At 38.6% G+C, this 22,708-nt stretch overlaps 1 protein-coding gene across 1 annotated transcript in view; it reads left to right on the top strand.

The window, feature by feature from the left end:
• LOC108362877 (uncharacterized) overlaps nt 1–20,824 on the top strand; it is a 70,171-nt gene extending 49,347 nt beyond the window's left edge. The window contains exon 3 of the mRNA XM_017616030.1: nt 20,396–20,824. Within this exon, the coding sequence (XP_017471519.1) occupies nt 20,396–20,775 (380 nt within the window). The 3' untranslated portion in view covers nt 20,776–20,824. The remainder of the gene's footprint in view (nt 1–20,395) is intronic.
• The last annotated feature ends 1,884 nt before the right edge of the window (nt 20,825–22,708 follow it).

Here is a 22,708-nt window from a genome sequence, read left to right on the forward strand (position 1 = left end):
ACGGCAGATGGGAGAGAAAACCACTAAACAAACTTGTACTGGTTGACACAATCCTACGAGGTAATATGTACACATATTAGGGACACAACAAGTGCTGACCATTCATTTTTTCGTTATTTATTTATAACTATATACCTATATATAAACCTTTTTAACATACTTTGTCAAAAATTCTCAAAAATCGACGCGAGTTCTTAAATAAATGGTCAAAACGTTAAATAAATATTATCCCTAATTATGTGGCCACTACCGTATACATATGTACATATCTTTTAACAATAAAAATGTTTTGATAATCTATTTCAATCCACTTAGATGCATTTAAAAAGAAATGTCCTGTTGAGTTCGAAAATAAATCAGGAAGGCAATTGAGCTCAATGTAATGTATAATATTAGGATATTAGATTTAAGTACGTACATATGTACGTTGGTGGCAAAAATAATAGAAACGCCTTATTTTGCTTAATTTTTGGCCACATTTCCTTTGTTAATGTTTAATGTACTATGCTTAGGGTAATGTATTTAGCTTCTAATTTGATGTAATGTACTTAGCTTCTAATTTTTTACCATCAATAATTAGTTCATAAGATTTTATGAAAATAAAAGAAAAAACAAGTATTACATGTGTCATTAATGATAGATTTCTATATCGTGGGAGAGAGATCAGACTAGACGAATTTTTACATCAACTGTGAGTAATCAACGATGATATGAAAAGATGACAGACTTGATGTGTCATGATTGTTCGGTTATTACATCAAATTTGATTGCACATTACTGACTTATATTTCTATCAAGGTTGATCACTCATAATTGTGGAAGATTTACATCACTGATGATTAAAATTTGAAGGCCGAGTAAGGGGAGTAAGCAGTCTAGCAATATGCCAGAACGTATATGTTAGAAGGAGATGAAGCATCCACGTCCACAAAAGTTTCCATCAGATTTTTCACACTGCCCTTTAGAGTTTGATAGAAACTTGTAGGTAGCCAGTGACAGAAATCTCTATCAGTCTTGCTACTCAAATGATTTGTCAAATGATAGTCACTGTTCTTGCAGGGGTACGTTTATAAATAAACACAACACACACCCAAAACCGGCACTCACGTACACAATACATTGACTAAAACGGTACTAGACTGGCTCGATTTGATTTCGAAATGCTTACACATTGAGAAGCTAGCTTACTGCCAATATAGAAGTATTACATATATGATTTTTTTATTCCGAAATAAATGTCCTTTCCGGATAATAAGCAAACGGCTTATCCAAATTAAACAAATTTGGTATCATATGAAAGAGGACTGAAATAGCTATTAAACAGAAATAAAGGACGAAGGTTACCATCTCTATTTATATTTTTTTCATAACTTAATACTAAAGAGATTCATATGCACACCTGACCAAAGGTTTGTTCTATGGTAATAAATTAACATTTTTTATTGAAATATTTTTCAATATGTGGCTTTCCTCGTTTAGGCATTTCAGTTTTAAAGCTATTTAAGTCCTATTTCATTTGATACCAAACTTGTTTAATTTGCATAAGCGGTTTTTTATTATACGGAAAATACTTTTGTTTCGGAATAAAAAATATTTGGCGAAGTTAAACTGGGAAAAAAAATACTGTAATTTTCGGTCTTTTCAATATTTGCATTCGCAAAAGATCCGCATTGATTTTTGCGAATGCGAAAGCGAATGCGATTGTTAAAATGAATGCGGAAGCTCCGCGGTTGCGAATGCGAACATTCGCAACAACCCTGTTATATACATATGTATGTATGTATATAAGTATGCATATACAAATGTAAGTGCTAACAGCAAAGTTAGGTGCTCCTTGTGGCAACATAAACGACTCTACATACATAATTGCCTACATTATTTCCCCATGAGCTGTACATACATATTTGTTTTTTTTTTACATAAGAATCAACATTAGTTGCGTTCCCTAACCCGCAACGCAAATATTAACGTTAGCATTAGCTCGTATGTATATGTATACATATCCCTTGCTTTGCGCTGTATTCCGTACGAATTAACAGCAGAGAGCGCTCTCAGCGCTGTTATGTGGGCATGTGTGTTAGATTCATAGGATTTTTAACGTCCTGTAGTTCCATTTTTAGGAAAGTATTTAAACTTGTTTTTGCCTAAGATAATGAGAAGCTCATCCAGAACCTATAACCGAAATTTAAAAAGAGTCGGTATAGCCGATCTCGAGCTTTGCGAACAGAAAAAATTGCTTTGAAAATATATATTTGTACAGACTTTGCCTTACATTGTAACATTTGCACTAGGTTACTTTTCGTCCGGTAAGAAGTGTAAGGTATTTTGCTTAGTCGGAGGGCAATATTTTGAGAAATGAACACGTGAAGCTGTGAAAGGGCTGAAGAAAACAGACCAACATTATTTCGAAAAAAGAAAACGCCATTCAGCCTTATCATGAGTTTTATTTTCCCGGAACCGGTACACTTTTCACTTTTGGTTTCCANAGAAGTAACGGTAGTTGGTTGCCATAGTAACCACAAGATTCACTAGGGCTGCATTTTGTGCTCAACAAAAGTAGTTGTACCTGCCAAATAATGTCGAGTACTGAAGTACTTGGATATAATTTTGAACTTAATTAGTTTAATATAAATTTTATCATTATTCATAGCAAAAGTAAGTAAATATAAATGTAATAAATAAAACCGTATTATAAAGTACTAGGTACTGAAGAAGTTCAAATGCGCACATCAACAGAAAAAAAGAAAGACGCAAAACGAAAAGATGCTCAAAACTTAAAGTGCTGTGGAAAAATAAAGATATGTTTTATAAAATATTTCATTTAAAATGAATAAAAGAGCTTTTAATACCGCCATGAGCAAGAAAAACGGATTTACGAATCCAATATTAAAAAATTGCATCGCCAGTTCTCTACCACTGCAGTCCTATTGCGCTGTGGATTTAATAGAAACAAAATTAAAAGATCCAGAGTATGCACAAGCCATGATAATGAATTATATTATGGAATACATATTTCACGTTCTTATTGCTGTACATAAATTTTTCAAAGGTCAATTACATATATCAAAAATAAAAGCTGTGTCTGAGGACGTAGCCAGCGGTATTAAACATTCATTTTCGGACGAGGCGTTGCTGCAGCTTAACTGTGACGGCAGATGGGAGAGAAAACCACTAAACAAACTTGTACTGGTTGACACAATCCTACGAGGTAATATGTACACATATTAGGGACACAACAAGTGCTGACCATTCATTTTTTCGTTATTTATTTATAACTATATACCTATATATAAACCTTTTTAACATACTTTGTCAAAAATTCTCAAAAATCGACGCGAGTTCTTAAATAAATGGTCAAAACGTTAAATAAATATTATCCCTAATTATGTGGCCACTACCGTATACATATGTACATATCTTTTAACAATAAAAATGTTTTGATAATCTATTTCAATCCACTTAGATGCATTTAAAAAGAAATGTCCTGTTGAGTTCGAAAATAAATCAGGAAGGCAATTGAGCTCAATGTAATGTATAATATTAGGATATTAGATTTAAGTACGTACATATGTACGTTGGTGGCAAAAATAATAGAAACGCCTTATTTTGCTTAATTTTTGGCCACATTTCCTTTGTTAATGTTTAATGTACTATGCTTAGGGTAATGTATTTAGCTTCTAATTTGATGTAATGTACTTAGCTTCTAATTTTTTACCATCAATAATTAGTTCATAAGATTTTATGAAAATAAAAGAAAAAACAAGTATTACATGTGTCATTAATGATAGATTTCTATATCGTGGGAGAGAGATCAGACTAGACGAATTTTTACATCAACTGTGAGTAATCAACGATGATATGAAAAGATGACAGACTTGATGTGTCATGATTGTTCGGTTATTACATCAAATTTGATTGCACATTACTGACTTATATTTCTATCAAGGTTGATCACTCATAATTGTGGAAGATTTACATCACTGATGATTAAAATTTGAAGGCCGAGTAAGGGGAGTAAGCAGTCTAGCAATATGCCAGAACGTATATGTTAGAAGGAGATGAAGCATCCACGTCCACAAAAGTTTCCATCAGATTTTTCACACTGCCCTTTAGAGTTTGATAGAAACTTGTAGGTAGCCAGTGACAGAAATCTCTATCAGTCTTGCTACTCAAATGATTTGTCAAATGATAGTCACTGTTCTTGCAGGGGTACGTTTATAAATAAACACAACACACACCCAAAACCGGCACTCACGTACACAATACATTGACTAAAACGGTACTAGACTGGCTCGATTTGATTTCGAAATGCTTACACATTGAGAAGCTAGCTTACTGCCAATATAGAAGTATTACATATATGATTTTTTTATTCCGAAATAAATGTCCTTTCCGGATAATAAGCAAACGGCTTATCCAAATTAAACAAATTTGGTATCATATGAAAGAGGACTGAAATAGCTATTAAACAGAAATAAAGGACGAAGGTTACCATCTCTATTTATATTTTTTTCATAACTTAATACTAAAGAGATTCATATGCACACCTGACCAAAGGTTTGTTCTATGGTAATAAATTAACATTTTTTATTGAAATATTTTTCAATATGTGGCTTTCCTCGTTTAGGCATTTCAGTTTTAAAGCTATTTAAGTCCTATTTCATTTGATACCAAACTTGTTTAATTTGCATAAGCGGTTTTTTATTATACGGAAAATACTTTTGTTTCGGAATAAAAAATATTTGGCGAAGTTAAACTGGGAAAAAAAATACTGTAATTTTCGGTCTTTTCAATATTTGCATTCGCAAAAGATCCGCATTGATTTTTGCGAATGCGAAAGCGAATGCGATTGTTAAAATGAATGCGGAAGCTCCGCGGTTGCGAATGCGAACATTCGCAACAACCCTGTTATATACATATGTATGTATGTATATAAGTATGCATATACAAATGTAAGTGCTAACAGCAAAGTTAGGTGCTCCTTGTGGCAACATAAACGACTCTACATACATAATTGCCTACATTATTTCCCCATGAGCTGTACATACATATTTGTTTTTTTTTTACATAAGAATCAACATTAGTTGCGTTCCCTAACCCGCAACGCAAATATTAACGTTAGCATTAGCTCGTATGTATATGTATACATATCCCTTGCTTTGCGCTGTATTCCGTACGAATTAACAGCAGAGAGCGCTCTCAGCGCTGTTATGTGGGCATGTGTGTTAGATTCATAGGATTTTTAACGTCCTGTAGTTCCATTTTTAGGAAAGTATTTAAACTTGTTTTTGCCTAAGATAATGAGAAGCTCATCCAGAACCTATAACCGAAATTTAAAAAGAGTCGGTATAGCCGATCTCGAGCTTTGCGAACAGAAAAAATTGCTTTGAAAATATATATTTGTACAGACTTTGCCTTACATTGTAACATTTGCACTAGGTTACTTTTCGTCCGGTAAGAAGTGTAAGGTATTTTGCTTAGTCGGAGGGCAATATTTTGAGAAATGAACACGTGAAGCTGTGAAAGGGCTGAAGAAAACAGACCAACATTATTTCGAAAAAAGAAAACGCCATTCAGCCTTATCATGAGTTTTATTTTCCCGGAACCGGTACACTTTTCACTTTTGGTTTCCAATTTACTATGGGCGGATGACAAATTTTCGGGTGAATTTTTTTTCGGGCGAAGCTCTGGATATGACAGATTAATTTATATCGAACAAGCCGGTCGCTTTTTAAGTTTTTAACAATTCTACTATTTAATTGTATTTTGATGACTATATATTCGAAAGTTCATATTTGGGTTACTGTACTATATTCACATAAAATCAAAATTATTGAAATCGGCCCAGTATTTTAAGACTTTTCGTATTGGAGAAAATTCTTTCAATTTTATATACTTAACACAGTCCGACATGAAATTTTTCTCCGACATAAGGCTAGCAGTTTCTAATGGATTTTAGGTCGCCAAAAAATATGTTAAAATGGAAACTATATGTACATATATTTAAATTTTAATAAAATACGGCAAATAGCGAAATCGACTAAAAACGGCTAACTTTTTTTTTTTGCAAAAAGGCTAACAAATCGGCTGCCGGCTAAATCGGATTTTCTCCAGCTGTTTGCTATCGCAACCGGCTAAATCTAGCCGGAGAACGGCTAAAATGGCAACACTGATTGGGAAATTAAAGTATCGTTTCCTAAAAATAAAAAAAATATATAAAATTGACCGCGAGAATTTTTTCGTGGCTTTAATATATCATGGACGGAATAATGAAAGCCGTTACGATACTTTTGCTAGTGGTGAATGCTTTACCAAATGGTAGCATTTCCAAAAAAGTGATGACAAGAATATGTAGTGCTTGTTTTGTGAGGACTGGCGAAAACAATTGCCTCACGAGCGATATCACCATATACTGAAGCAAAAGTTATGCATAAACTGCCTACGGGGTGGCCATCAGCAAGCTCATTGTCCTTCTGAGAGGCGTTGTTACACTTGTAACGCCAAGCATCACAGCATGTTGCATGATTACTTTATTTTAAACCCGGCTACCGGAAACACAAGGCCTGTCTCTGCACACCATGTAACTCAGACAAAACATAAATGCTCTCTTCCACAGGTAGTACTAGGTACAAAGGTTGAAGTGCGGTCCGAACGTGGACATACAACGGTACGTCGGGCATTACTCGACAGTGGAACGGAGGCAGCATTTGTAAGTGAGTATGCAGTCAATTTACTAAATTTGCCCAAATCGAATATTAAAGTATCTATAAATGGAGCTAACGGCAGCAGAGTCGCCACTGCAAAAGGTCTGGTAAGTTTCACCTTACATTCTCTCAAAAATAACTTCAACATGCCATGCACAGCACTCGTACTACCTCGGGTAGGCAACATAACTCCTACGTTAAGAATCGGAGCCAGAGAGCTGCAACATTTTAGCGACCTGGATTTAGCAGATTTAAAGCTCACCATTCCTCAATCCATCGACATGATTCTTAATGCTGAAATTTACGCCAAAGTATTGTTAAGTTGGGTTGGGTTGTGTTTGGAGGTTACCACGAACATGCACTAGTCGCACCTAAGCATACGGTTGAGTGTCACAATGCTCAAATTGATATTGATCGGACTCTCCGCCGCTTCTGGGAGATAGAAGAGCTGAACACAGTGGCTTGTTATACTGAAGACGAGCGCTACGTCGAAGAGTATTGTCAAAACACCATACGCCGAAGGAAGGACGGGCGTTACATTGTTCGCCTGCCTGTTAAACGTGACGAAGACTTGAAGCAACTCATCCCTACACAACGTGACGCGGTAGTTTTGCACGAACACTTGCAAAGGAGGCTATCTCGAAATGCAACAATGCGAACCACGTATACAGATTTTCTACATAATTATATATTGCAACGACATATGCAACTCATCAATAATGACACCAGTTGCACATCACTGGTATGTTATCTGCCGCATCATGGAGTTTGGAAGGCTTCCAGCTCAACAACGAAATTGCGCGTCGTGTTCAATGCGTCAAAAAGATGCAGCGCAGGTAAATCGTTAAATGATTGTTTATATCCTGGTCCCAAATTACAAAATGACCTAACCGCGGTTGTGCTGAACTGGTGGCGATATCGGGTTGCATTAACAGAGGACATCACCAAGATGTACCGCCAAATCTTGGTAGATGAACGAGGCGCAGATCTACAACGTATTGTGTGGAGTCCAGCTGGTCAGGAGAACCTGTCACATTATCGCTTAAACACAGTTACATATGGCACTGACTGCGCACCTTATCTGGCGATCAAGGTATTGCACACGTTAGAGGCAGATGAGCAAGACAATTTTCCGGACGCCGCTAAGATACTACTTCATGAATTTTACGTTGATGACGTATTGACAAGCGCCGGGATGAACTCCAAACGTTACTGCAAGCAGGAGGATTCACGTTACGTTAGTGGAATTCTAATTCGACTGAAACTATCCAAACGATCGAGCCAACTTATCTTGAATAAAAAGCATCACATGAATTTCAAGTTAATGACCATGCCAACACATTGGGCTTAGTATGGGCCACTAAATCCGATTGTCTGACTTATTCGGTAAAGATTGATTATACAGTTACTATTTTCACTAAGCGACAATTGTTGTCTGATGCTGCTAGGCTATTAGATCCACTTGGATTTTTAGCCCCCATCATCATCCGAGGCAAAATCTTCATTCAAAAACTCTGGCTCAGCGGACTACAGTGGAACGAGACTCTACCAGACGACCTAAAAGCGACGTGGTTAGCGTTTCGAAGCGAGCTTAAATTGGTGGCAAAGATACAAGTTCCTCGTTGGATCCACATAACAAAGGAAGTGGATTCGTACGAATTTCATACATTCGCGGCGAAAGGATCGGTGAGTATTCAGTTGCTAATGTCCAAAACAAGGGTTGCGCCCCTGAAAGAAGTCACGATTCCACGGCTTGAGCTTTGTGCTGCTGTATTAGCTGCACGATTATGTAATAAGGTAAAAACTGCGCTAAATCTAGACTCTGCAACTACTTACTTTTGGTCGGATTCCACTACAACAATATGGTGGATACGGTCCGATCCTGGGGCACTGAAGGAATTTGTCTCGAATCGAGTAATTCAAGCCTTGACTGCTGTTAGCAACTAGAGATATGTACGAACGTCAGATAACCCAGCAGACTGCGCCTCGCGGGGTTCGACTATACAACAACTCATGCGTCACCCACTATGGTGGAGTGGACCAGAATGGCTGTTACGTCCCGAAACAAATTGGCCACAACCAGCGCTTAAGAATCCCGTTACAATCATGGAATACAAGTCCGTGCAAATTTCCGTTGCGCAAACCGTTCAAATTGACTGGTTTATTTTAGAAAATTACTCATCGTTGGACAAACTTCTTGCTGTTACGGCCTGGAGTCAACGATTTGTATTAGCAGGGCGAGGTAAGCAGCATGAAACAGAACCGATGGGTTTATAGCCTGAGCGAGTATCTGCTCCAATGTTTTGGCTAAAATTTGTTCAAAATATTGTATTTAAGCGAGATGTAGTAACTATGGCAACACAAAGCACGGTCAACAGAAGGAGTACTCTCTGGAAGCTACACCCTGTACTCGATTCTAGTGGTATTCTACGGGTCGGTGGACACCTCGCAAATGCGCGGATCCCATTTTCTGATCGATATCCGGCGATCCTACCTAAGGATAATCACTTGACCACTTTGATCATCGGAGAGGCTCATCAACGTACGTTGCATGGTGGTACGCAGGCTACACTTCACTATGTTCGGACACAATTTTGGATAATTGACGGCCGAACGTCCGTAAGACGTATTATCAACAATTGCATGCGGTGCTTTCGACAAACATGTAGCCCTCAGATGGGTGAGTTGCCTTTTGGTCGGTGCAATGTCACCTCTCCTTTTATGCACACTGGCGTCGATTTTTCGGGGACATTCAACGTAAAAACCACAAAAGGGCGAGGCCATCGTTGCTACAAAGGATATGTGGCGCTTTCCGTTTGTTTTGCTACGCGAGCAATCCATCTGGAACTGGCTAGTGACCTGACGAAAGAAACTTTTTTGGCCGCGTTGACTCGATTTGTGTCGGTACGAGGACTATGTTCCGATATCTACAGTGATCAAGGAACTACATTTGTGGGAGCAAATTCATTGATGAAGGAGGAGTTACGTGCATTCAAACTGCGGCTGCAGGGAGCGGTCGCTTACAGTGCAAAAGTCGGCATAAATTGGCATTTCATACCCCGGTGCACCTAACTTTGGTGGCTTGTGGAAGGCCGGGGTTAAAAGTATGAAGCAAAGCAAAAAGCAGGAATTTTATACCATTTTAAAACAAGTGGAGGCGTGTTTGAACTCACGACCACTGGCGGCGATAAGTGATGACCCTCAGGACGTAACTGCATTAACCCCAGGCCATTTTTTGGTTGGTCGAGCCTTGACGGCGATTGCGTAACCAAATATTCTCGATGAAAAGGTTGGACTGCTGAAGCGATGAAAGCTATTAAAGCAAGTACAGCAAGACTTTTGGCGAAGATGGTCCTGTGAATACTTGCACCAATTACAAGCTCGAAACAATTGGCGCGACTCCAAACCGAATGTGAAGGTTGGACAACTCGTGTTGATTCGTGATGAGCGGCTGCCTCCAAAGCATTGGGTGTTAGGTCGTGTAATTGATACGCACGCTGGCGTGGACGCAGCTGTATTTCTAAAATCTCCGTACTACCGATAGATGCGGAAGAAAGAAGCGAAATGAACGTGGACGACTGAGCTCCAAACACTTCAACGTAGCAGACGGTGGGCGGTTTGAGGAAACAATTTCGTCGTATGGTCGACCTTGCCAATCCTGTTAGTGTACTCCAAATCATTGCTTTACTTGTAAACTCATCAGACATTTCATATTACATACTCTATGAGTTAACGTGAAGATTGTACCGCAAATTATTACAATAAAGAATTTTAACTTTAAATAACGAATTTGAAACAGTTACATTTAAATGATTTGATCGATTTTTGCCAAATTTACTTATGTTAACTTAAAAAAGTAAAGAAATATAGATTCGGGCGAACGAATCAAGCGCAGTTACCAAATATCGTCGTTTCATCTTTCTTTTCCTGATTTCAAACGTTTTCGATAATATGCTGAGTTAGACTTAATGAAAAAATTCAACCAAGTTTGGAAAAAATCTATAAAGCGGTTACCCAGATACACCTTTATAGTCATAAAGTGGGCGGTATCACGCCCAATTCCTAGACGTTTAGTGTTATTAATTGTTCAGAGATTGTTGGAGTAAATTGCCGTCCTGAAGTATTGAAATATCAAATTTTTCGCGTTTCTGTAAATTACCGTTATAGGGAGGTGGGCGTGGTTACTGCCTGATTTCAAAGATTTTCATCAGATTTTGTGACGACCTTTTGTGGTGCCGGGGTAAGCTAAGTCCGTCCAGGGTTCCTGAAATGGAAATTCCTATTCCTTTCTTCAAAATAATAAATCTTCGCCTTCAATCCATTTACTCTTTTATTACTAAATCACTTAATTAGGAATTCCCATCAGGACGCTTAAAGGCAGTGGAAGTGAATATCCCTCCACTAACCTTACCCGTCGGTGGGAGTGGTAACCTCCGCCGAATATAAGACTAAACGCAAATGAGGTGGCAACTCCCAGGTGCGCTTCGTTTGCCAATAGTGTGTGCCCGCCGACAAGTATGCCTGCCTACTAGCGACGGCACAAAATATTTCCTCGCTTTTATACTCTGCGCGCAGGCAGACTGTTATTCTACAATAACAATGCTTAACTACTAATGTTAATAGCAACAACTGAATACTGAATTTAGTGGTGTATGGTTTATAGAATTCAACAAGTATATGTGAATTCAATACAATTCAATTTATACTAGTAAATGTAATACAATTCAATTTAACTAATTCGATTCAAATACTTCAAATAATTCCGTTTAATTACATGCCTATTCTATATACATATAAAAATATTTCATAAAAAAAATAAATAACGTTGTGGGGACTCCAAAGCCCCTGGATTTGGGTCCTCACACTCTCCCCTCACTTACCGCAATGAGACTCACTGTCACCGTGCCTGTACGCGAGATTCTCGCCCTGTAGTTGTTGCCCTCGATGTCGCGCCGAAAAGACCGCCGACCTCGTCGCTGCTGTGGCTGCTGCAAATGCGCTTCAGTATCGTCGACTAGGGCCGCTTGCAAAGGGTCAACTCCGGATCGATTCTCCCATGTACCCGGCGATGTAGTTATTGCGCCTTGCAGCCAGCGTCGCTGCGGTCATCAAGCGTGCGTTCATTTTCTGCGCCGTCGCAAATGCGGAGCTTCATGGGTGGCTGACGAGGTTCCTCTGTCGCCGCCACGTCGTTCTGCACCGTCGCTGTCTGTATCTCCGTATGGCGCTGAATTTCCTCCTGCGGCAATCGCTTGAGGCGTACTCGCAAGGAACCATCTGTGATATTTTCCGCGATGTAGCTCTTCGCGTGCACCCATTTTCTCCGGAATTCGCGTTTTTGTTTCTTGCGAGTCGCGGACCGGTATTTATATTAGTTCCCATTGCGCGGTGAACTATGCTTTTCCCCAAAAACGTTATCCCGACGTTTTCCTTTAATTTTCGACGAAAATTGCGGGACATTTCCACTGTTTAATGTTATTATTTGTTTGTGGTTTCGGCTCCATGGTAAATGTTTAGCTCACATACATGCGCTCTTCTCGTCTTTCCTTTCGGTGGCTGCTCGTTGCTGATTAAGCCCGCTTCGAATATTTCCTTAATTTTTGCCGACTTTTCCTTTGGATTCACCACCTTCTGGCCGGTACCGAATGTTTGTTCATCAAAGAGAACGTTCGGAAATCTTGGATCTCTGCCTTGGACCACGTATGCCGGGCTGAAACCCGTAGATTCACACACACTCATATTTAATGCCAGTGTGAATTCTGGCAGCAAATCGTCCCAACCACGTTGCTCCTTACCGGGAATTGCGCTATCATTATCTAAACGTTTCTGTTTGCTCCCTCTGTCGGGTTCTCTTGCGGTGTGTACGGCGCAGTTAGCTGGTGCCTTACGCCGGGCTCCTGTAAGAACTTCTTAAACCGTCCACTGGTGAACTGCGCTCCATCGTCCGTTATTAATATCTTTGGGACGCCAAACCGGGCCAAGATTCGGTCCGTAAATGCTCGGATGAGGTTTTCCGTCGTCGCTTTTCGGATTTCCAAAATCTCCACCCACTTCGAAAATCGGTCGAGGAAAACTATGACCATCGTGTTGCCGTGTCTTGAACGCGGGAATGGTCCCACAAAATCGGCACATATCGAAATCTGCGTGAGCATCGTACCGGCAGCCTGCTGTTGACTGGGCTTGTATATCTGACATGTATGGCATTGCCGCACGTACTTTCTTACGTCTCTGAGCATGCGGGGCCAGTAGTAACGGGTCATCGCCCGCGCAATTGATTTCCGGATACCCATATGCCCGCACTTGGTATATCGTGGATTTCCCTAAGGACTCTGCTTCTCTGCGATGTCGGCACGTACAGCTTCCAGGGGGTCGCATCTTCATCGTCCATCTGTGTCGATATTCGCCTGTAAAGCCTACCTTCTTCCACCACGTAGTGAGGAAACTTCTCGGGGTCTTTTCTCACCTCCGCCTTTTAGCCGTGAGATAATTTACAGTCGCCATTATCTTGTTCACTATCCTCGCTTCTCCTGTGGTTGCCGCGAGAGCGCGTCCGCCACCACGTTTAGCTTCCCTTTTCGGTACTGCACATCAAAAAATATTGTTGGAGCTCCAGTGCCCACCTCGCAATTCGACCTGATGGACTCTCTATCGCGTTTAGCCATTTCAACGCCAGATGGTCGGTGACTACCGTAAAGGTGTACCCTTCTAGGTAAAGCCTCATATTTCTTATTGCCCAAACTATAGCCAGGCATTCTTTCTCAGTCGGAGAGTAGTTTTTCTCGCGATCTTGTCTGGGTCCGTGTGGATATCCTCCTCGTTGACGACTCTGCTTAAAGAACTCGCACTTTGGGTTGATCTTGAGGTTGGCTCGCCTTCGCCACTGGAACACTTCCAGTGTGGTACTCATGACAATGATATTGTCTAAATAAGCCAACGCGTGTGGCTCTAACTTTGGTCCGATGACGCGGTCGAGTGCTCTCTGGAAGGTCGGTGGGGGCGAGTGCAGACCAAACGGCATTACCTTCCACTGGAATAGTCCGCGTCCGTGTACGGTGAACGCGGTGTATTGCTTGCTGTTATCCTACATGGGGACTTGCCAATATCAATTCTTTAGGTCTAGGCTGTTGATGAAACTGGCGCTTCTTAACCGATCCAAGATATGTTGGATGCGCGGCCCCGGGTAGGCATCTGGCACGCACCGAGCATTGAGCTGACGATAGTCGACGCAGAGTCGTCATTTGCCGTTTTTCTTCCTTGCCAGAACTATGGGAGCTCTGTGCGGGCTATGCGATGGTTCAATGGAGCCCTTTTCTATGAGTTAATCAATCTCCTTGTTAATCTCATAATGTTAATGTTTCATCACTATCTTGTGCGTCGCAATATTTGATACTCCCAACATCTCCTCGAACACCTGCAATTCACGCTTAAGGAACTCACTCACCGAGGGATTTATTGCGTTGTCTACTGATGGGGCTGTTGGTTCGGTCCTGACCGCTTACGCGGGGTCTTCGTGTTCTTCTTCGATCATAGTTGTACGTGACTGCTCCTGGCCCTAAATCGTCCGTTTGCAACGTTAATGATTGCTCTCCACACCTTAACTCCAGGTTAGACTTCGCCAAGTAGTCCGTTCCTATCACTACTCTGTCGGCCAACCCTGGTAAGACTAGCAGCTCACTCTGGTGCACCTGGTCGCCTAACTTTACCTCTGCATATACCGCATCGACTATGATTCTCCTCTCCTCCTTCAGCGTTCTCGCCATCGTATCGCTTACGAAGCTCCTTGTAGCCCCTGTGTCGATTGCAGCTGTTACCTCTTCCCTATGCACGGTCACGGCGGCCAAGATTCGGCCATTCGTCTGTTTGAATGCGTTTACTGAGCTCGAGGTTATGTTGATGGATACCCCACCCCTCGATACCTATAGGGCCTCATGCCGTTTCCCTAGGGATAACCGGCAGCAATCACGCGTGCGTTTGCCGCATCGACCACATCTCTAGCAAAATCGATCTGTGTACTACGGCAGCCATGTGCGAAGTGTCCACTTACACCGCTTACACCGCACCGTCTACATGCTGTTCGGGGGCCCATGTATCCTTGTAATGTTCTGGGTGAGGAGTTTAACATCCCGGATTTCTGTGGGGCATCTCTCTTCTCTGATTCCTCATCTCTCTCCTCCGCGCGCATGTGTTGGTAACGTTCCTCATGATGCCGGGGTACGAATGATTTCGCTGTTGGTCTCAGTTGTTCTCTCTCGGGGGCGATGTTCTCGAAGTCTTCAGCCAGACTTACCAACTCTTCGAGACTACCGAACTCGCTCCGCTTGACGTACCACTGATATTCTCTGCGGGAATTTCATTTCTGTATATGCGGCTCAACTTCTATTCGGCGGTGTAGTCAGCGTCTCGCATAAGCCGCTGTAGCGCCAGCACGTAGTCTTTAAACTTCTCACCGGGTCGTTGGACGCGCTGCCTAATCTCATCGTCCAAGTGCTCGAAATACCGAGAGCTTAGGAAGAACTTTAGGAAGTCCTTATTGAAGGAGTCCCATTCCTGCCAGTATGTTATTATTCCGGAACCACACCAGCGCCTTGTCTGTCAGCAACTCTGGCAGCGCTCGTTGGATGGAGTTACGATCGATTTCTTAGCCGTCCGCAAGTTCCTCGACTCGTTCAATAAAACTCAGGGGATCCTTACCGCCGTCGTACCGGAAACCCCATTTTCGTACTCGGTCCATAGTGGTAGCACATGATAGTGGCGGGGGTACAACGTGCATCGGTGGTGGTCTATCTTCACGGAGCCTGGTCGCTCCATATGTATTTTCGTCTTCACTTGCAGTACCTGGAGGTGGCGGTACACTGTTACCTGGTAGGGGTAGTTCGCTGGTCCCCTTAGATGTTTCCGAAATGGTCGGCCGTGCATGCCGAAGGGCCAATTCAGTGAAGCGATCCTTGAGTCCTTCGTTGTCACTATCCGTCTGGATAAAGGTCGAGAGGCTTACGAAGCTCGTCCACTGTTCCAGAACTCTCGAGGCCGAACTCGGTGGCGTATGTCAGTAGGTTGAGGTAGTACACCCACGTCACTTTCACCATTGCTGCAAATTTTCTTCTTCGTACCCTCGTTGTCTTCTTGCTAATATACTGTTTGCTATCTTGTGGTTTTCTCGTTGACTTCTCGCTTATTTCTCGTTACCTACTCGTTGTTTTCTCGTTGACTTCTTGAAAGTCCTTGCTCGGGCGCCATTTGTGACGAACTTTTGTAGTGCCGGGGTAAGCTAAGTCCGTCCAGGGTTCCTGAAATGGAAATTCCTATTCCTTTCTTCAAAATAATATATCTTCGCCTTCAATCCATTTACTCTTTTTTAAAGGCAGTTTAATTGAATATCCCTCCACTAATCTTACCCGTCGGCGGGAGTGGTAACCTCCGCCGAATATAAGACTAAACGCAAATGAGGTGGAAACTCCCAGGTGCGCTTCGTTTGCCAGTAGTGTGTGCCCACCGACAAGTATGCCTGCCTACTAGCGACTGCACAATATATTTCCTCGCTATTATACTCTTCTGCGCGCAGGCAGACTGTTATTCTACAATAACAATGCTTAACTACTAATGTTAATAGCAACAATTGAATACTGAATATAGTGGTGTATGGTTTATACAGTTCAACAAGTATATGTAAATTCAATACAATTCAATTTATATAAGTAAATGTAATACAATGCAATTTATATAAGTAAATGTAATACAATTCGATTTAACTAATTCGATTCAAATACTTCAAATACTTCAGTTTAATTACATGCCTATTTTAGGCAACAGATATTTATATATATATACATATATATATATTAGACTGCATCAACAAAAAATGTTGCGGTTTTTCCGCCAAGATTACAAAATTCATTATATTTTAAGACGTCCACCAAAATATTTTGGAAAAATTTTAAGATTTAAGTGAGCTTATTTAAGCTTAAAGCGTTTTGTCATTTGAGGGGATTTTTCCATTTTTGGAGGTAATTTCAAATCGGTCCAGCTCTCTTAAATCTCAATTTTTTTCCGAAATATTTTGATGGACGTCTTAAAATATAATAGGTTTTATAATTCCAATGGAAAAATAGTACCAATTTTTTTGTATGGGGAGTGATGCAGTCTAATATATATATATATTATTGCTATATATATATACATAGCAATATTTCATAAAAAAATAAATAAAGTTGTGGGGACTCCAAAGCCCCTGGATTTGGATCCTCACAATTTTTTATTTGGGCCCTAAGCAAGGCTCTTACCGAGTTTGGTAAGGGGTAGTGAAGGGGCTACTGAGATGCAGAATTTCATCATAAGCAGGCGGGGTCACGCCCGTTTTCCAAACATTTCATAATGCTTTGTACCAAAATTCTACTTCACATACCATTTGAGCCTAATATTTATCTACTGAAATATCGCAGTTTTTGCATTTTTCGAAAATACCGTTATATGGAAAGTGGGCGTGGCTACACTCCGATTTCACCCATTTTCAAAACTAACCTAACCTAAGGAGCAACCTACCTACCAAATTTCGTTGAGATACTAAATTCTTGCTCGAGTTATCGTATACATTGGCTTATATCTATCTCGATTCGTTTTGGTTGTTACAAACAACCCTTATGTGAACAAAGTTATAAACCCGTGTGCACAAGTGCGCTCGGGTATAAAAATTTAAAAATTCATTCTACCAAAGATGTCCAGTAGCTCTGCATTTCCGTACGTACAAACCTCTGGAAAAGCCATTTCTTTCGAAAAGGAGCAAATTTGTACAAACCACTCTCTTTAGCTAGTAACTGCATTTAAAAGCCTGTGCACCTCTGTGCGCCTTAGAAGCTCTATTCTACGAAACACAGCGATAATTGTTAAGATTAATTTAAAGAATCCACTTCAATAAAACACGCTACACAAAGACAAAAGCCACATAAAATTGACAAAAATATTACGAAACTATAATTTTACATACCTGAACTATGACTGCATCATTTAAAGTTATATTCTACGTTTTATTTGGATAACGTGAGCAATCAAACTTTTGCAATGTATTTCACCAAATTATACACAAAGTTACCACGTGCATAATCGCTGACTTTGAAAGCGTACCGCTCAATCAGTGTAACCGTAAAAAATTTTACCGATTAATTTTTTATATAACACTGGTTTACAGCAAAAAATGTTCAGTGGATGCCACTATCCAATTGCTATGTGGAATTGCTCGCTGATTCCGAAAATTTAGTTAATTTTTTATTTTATGGATAAGTTTTCGAGATATTTTCAATTTACCGTTATTCAGCTTAAAACACAAATTTGTTCCACTTAACGTATATCTTATAAGGCATTCACATTGAGCCACTAACTCGTGTTTATGGGCCATTTTGGAGTTTAAGCCTTAACTCTACTCTTAAACTCGGAGTTTACCATACAAAAAATTTCGTTAAACTCTCCTTAAATACCACTTTTATTTGGAGTTTATGCGAATGCAACCCTTTTTTTGACCCGATTCGGTTTGTGTCTTTGATAATCCAAACTTGCAACCAACTTGCCGACAATTAGTCTGTTCCCGTACTGCAGGATTTAATCAGAATTAGTCCGAAGTCGTTCTGTGCACGTAAGTCTAGAATATCAACAATCTAGCGATGCAAAAACCAAAAATGTGGCTCGACAGAACTCTTTGTGCTGATTTCAAGCCTACTAAAATTACCTGGCGAAATTAAAATATAAAAAAGATATCAATGGTTAAAGTTAAATTTTCTGATTTTTTTTAATATTAATATCTTCTGAACAACATAACCTATTAAAAAACTAATGACGTCAAAATAAAGATAATTAATTTTTCTTTCATGTGTGTATATAATTTATATGCCTTTTTATATTTTTAGTCGAGAAATACTAAAAAACAAAATAAAATAAAAATATGTATTTTTAAATGTAGTTTATATAAAATTAGTTCTAAAACTGGTTATAGTATATACCTTGCATAAAAGGCATTTAAATTATGTTGAAACTAGCATCAATAATGTTTTAATCGGTTAACTAGTTTCCGAGATATTAAACACATAAGAAATAGTTAAGTTGAACTTTAACCTCTTTTATTGGCTTTGGTTTTTATTTGCACGAAATAATTTTGGTATGGTTGAAATTAGCGTAAAAAGTTCTATCGATCCTTATTTCTTGTTTTTTTTTTTTTATAGCTAAACGGTTGGTATTCTAGACTTATGTGTGTGTCGGTTAACTCCTGTAGTACGGGAACAGACTAAATGAGAATAAGAAAAAGTAAACAAAAAAATGTCAAACTCAACTCTGAGTTTCTTAAACACCCCAATGTGAACGCTTGACAGTTGTTCATAAACTCAAAACGTTAAACTCGAGTTAATGGCTCAATGAGAACGTAATATTACGCACCAATTTAACAATCTCAATATGAAATATGGCAAATGAAAGCTAATAAAATTAACCATGTTTAGATGACTTTCCGATAGGACTTATAGTTGCTGACAAATTAATTAATCATTCCAGTTTTTTTTTTATTTTTTAATGAAAATGTGGAAAAAATCAAACTTTAACAGAAGAAAAATTTAAAAAATAACAGGTTCTGTGCCAAATGTTTGCATCTGTGATAAAACCTGTTCTGTTCCAAAAAAAAATCAAGTTACTACAAGAAGATCGATGGATAAATAAAGAAGTAATAGTGGTCAAATGAAAAAAGGAAAAGATTTTTTGTACGAAAAATGAGCAGGAAAGAAAGTTACTCAAATGCCACGTACACCTGAGTAATCGCTTTTCTGCTCAAATTTCATACAAAAAATCTTTACGTATTTTCATTTGACCACTATTATTTTTTTTATTTATCCATCCATTTTCTTCAGTAGTAACTTGATTTTTTTTTTATAACAGAGCAGGTTATAGCACAGATGCAAAAATTTGGCACAGAACCTGCTATTTTTCAAATTTTTCTTCTGTTAAAGTTTGAATTTTTTTTTCATTTATTCATTAAAAAATAAATAAAAACTGGAATGATTAATTAATTTATCAGAAACTATAATTCCTAACGGAAAGTGATGTGTATCGTCGTTTAAAGTACAAAACCGCGTATCGTTATTCTGCAAAACCGCGTAACTGACATTTGCTGCCAAAAATTGGATTTGCTCACACAAGCACTTGACTCAATCCTTATCCATTCGTCCTAAAATATACTAGTTAGAAATGTGATTACTTTATAAAAAAGACAACCATTTTGAAACATTAGTGTTTTTACTCTCTAGGAAGTAATTTATGCAACCTCACATACGCGGTTTTGCATTTTGTTGATACGCGGTTTTGTACTTTAAACAAAGATATAAGGTTTATTGGAGAATTCTATTAGCTTTCATTTGCCGTATTTCATATTAAGGTCGTTAAATTGGCTCGTAAGATATACGTGATTAAGTGGAACCACTTTTTGTTTTAAGCTGAAATACAGGTTAACTTTTTTTTAATAGATGCCAAAAAAAAACCAAAAATCCATAGTGCACTGGCCTGCTGTATCGACTTTTTATCTATTGCTTGTTACAAGCATGTTAGCGACAAGCAGTGAAAGCACCAGTTATTTTTAACAGGTAGTCTAGAATACGGCCCTCCAATATTCTTCAAAATGTCTTGATATTACTTTTTTAACCATTTATTTTTATCCTTTTTAGGAAAATCTTTGTCACAATGTCGTGAAGCTTTCAACTCGCGATTGGAACGAGCACGCCAAGTAATAGAGAATAGCCTTGGACTTTTGGGCGCTCGATGGAAAATTTTAACAAATCCTTTAACATTGTCGCCACAAAATATGATACACGTTTTTAAAGCTACCGTGCTTCTTCATAACTTCGCACGCACGCATGATAACAGCTATTGCCCTCTTGGGTATGTGGATCGTTACGAAGGTGATAATGTTATTCCAGGTGGTTGGCGTGACGAAATCACTCCTTTACAAAAATCAAGGAAGTTGTGCTCAAACAACGCGACGCAGCAAGCTTTTAAACTGCGGGATATACTATGTGAATATCTGGAAAAAAATCCAGTTGCTTAACATATAATTACTTTTATTTCCTGAATATAGACGGATATTTTTAAATTCACTAACTGGGTTTATTTTGCATTGGTAACAAAAATGTTTAACCTCGCTCTCCAACTTGCGGGAAATCGGCAGAAATTTGCGGGGAATTCGATATAAATAGATTTTTAACAACTCTAGTTAAATTGTAGAAACTCTGGACTGTTATCTACAGCCAATGACAGGAAATTCTGGCTCATGATGTTACAAGAAAGTACTTTGAATTATTTTATTTTAGTTTGAATATGCTAGTCCTAGGGTTGACAACCGTACTATGATATATAGTATTGTACTATTTTTTTCGTCAGCGTACTCTATACTGTTGGAAAAAATATAGTATGCAAAAATACTATATTTCTTCAGTTATAAATATGTTTCAGTAATTTTCAAGAAAAAATTTGTAAATAAATGGTTGACCTTTACACTGAAATAACAATACTAAATTCAATATTCCTTAAAATTAAAATGCCAAAATAATGATAATGAATAACCAAACTTACTTAAAGTTACTTCATTTCTACTCTCTATTCCAACAACTTCGGCGTTCACAGAAAGAGTTTTTTTATTATGAATGTTAAATGGCGAGATGAGAGATACAAAGCGATAGTAATAAAAAGTTTCATTTTGATTTATATTATTACTTCTTCATAGTTAACAGTGATTTGTTATAAACTGCGAAATGTGCAAAGAAATATATGTTTTATAAGAGAAATGCATAAGAAGAAAAAAAGATGTATACTTAAAACGCGTTTTTATTTTTTATTTTAAATAAATACTAATGCTACTACTACCAATAACTCCTGTAGTTGCTCTATTTACTTTCTCTCATCTTTTCCCTTCTTTGTATTACTTTTCTAGTTTAGGCTCTTTCTTTACAATAATAACAAACACTCATCTTGTTTTTACCCAATCACATCGTTTTCTAGTTTAAGCTCTCTCATTACAATAATAACAAACACTCTTCTTACTATTTACTTTCGTCGTATTATAGTTTTAAGTGTTCATAGTTACAATAACAACAAATAATCTGATTGTTATTATTCACTCATTTGGTATTGAAGTTTTAAGCTCACTTAACCTGAATCTAAAAACTCATTATTCATTCAATAGAGTTACCTTCGTGAAGTAACGATTGTCTTTTATTATTGGTGCAGTCGACAGCGAACTACATACGCGAAAATTTTAAATTAAAATTGCACGATAAGTGTAAAAAAAATGTTTTAAAAAATAAGAAAAAACTACCATTCACGAAAATTTAAAATGAAAAAAACCACAATTAAAAACTAATTGTATATATATAAAAATATATTTGTTAAAACAATAACGAAAAGCATAAAAGTTCAACAAACTAGTAAAAAAAAAATGCGTGTGTAACACCATACACGATAGAAATGAAAGTTCTTAAAAAAGGTGTGAGTACCAGGTACCTACTCACGAAGTTGGATATGAGTTAACGCAACAGTTTACAACAGCTCTGCAGAATTGACTTCTACCAACGGTCAGAAACTCCACACGCGCATCCGCACAATTGCTGACACCGCATTAACCAATTTGTTATTCGATCAGCAATAATAATTGGCACAACAACGATTGGGCAATATTCGGAAATAGTGCATATGCAAGTGCAGCGTGACTGATGGCCGATAGTAGGTTTAATTTAATGTTAAGAAACCAATTGTAGTTAGTTCTAAGTTTAGACTCAATTAATAAAGACGTGGGGACGCGAGTCCCCACACTTTTTTAAAAATGCGTTATTTAATAAAATAACTTAACTGGCGCCCGAGCAGGGACCAGTTTAAGTTCGCGTCTCGGTTGAAGTACGTTATTGGCAAAAGTCGCCTGTAAGGACAGCCGAGTGCCACCGCGTCGCGGTAAAATTCGAGTGTTGCCGTGCGGAAAAAACGTGAAA

Source organism: Rhagoletis zephyria, unplaced genomic scaffold (genome assembly GCF_001687245.7).
Source record: "Rhagoletis zephyria isolate East Lansing unplaced genomic scaffold, Rhagoletis_zephyria_1.1 Rzeph_scaffold_01132, whole genome shotgun sequence".
In the NCBI taxonomy this organism is placed as follows: Eukaryota; Metazoa; Arthropoda; class Insecta; order Diptera; family Tephritidae; genus Rhagoletis; species Rhagoletis zephyria.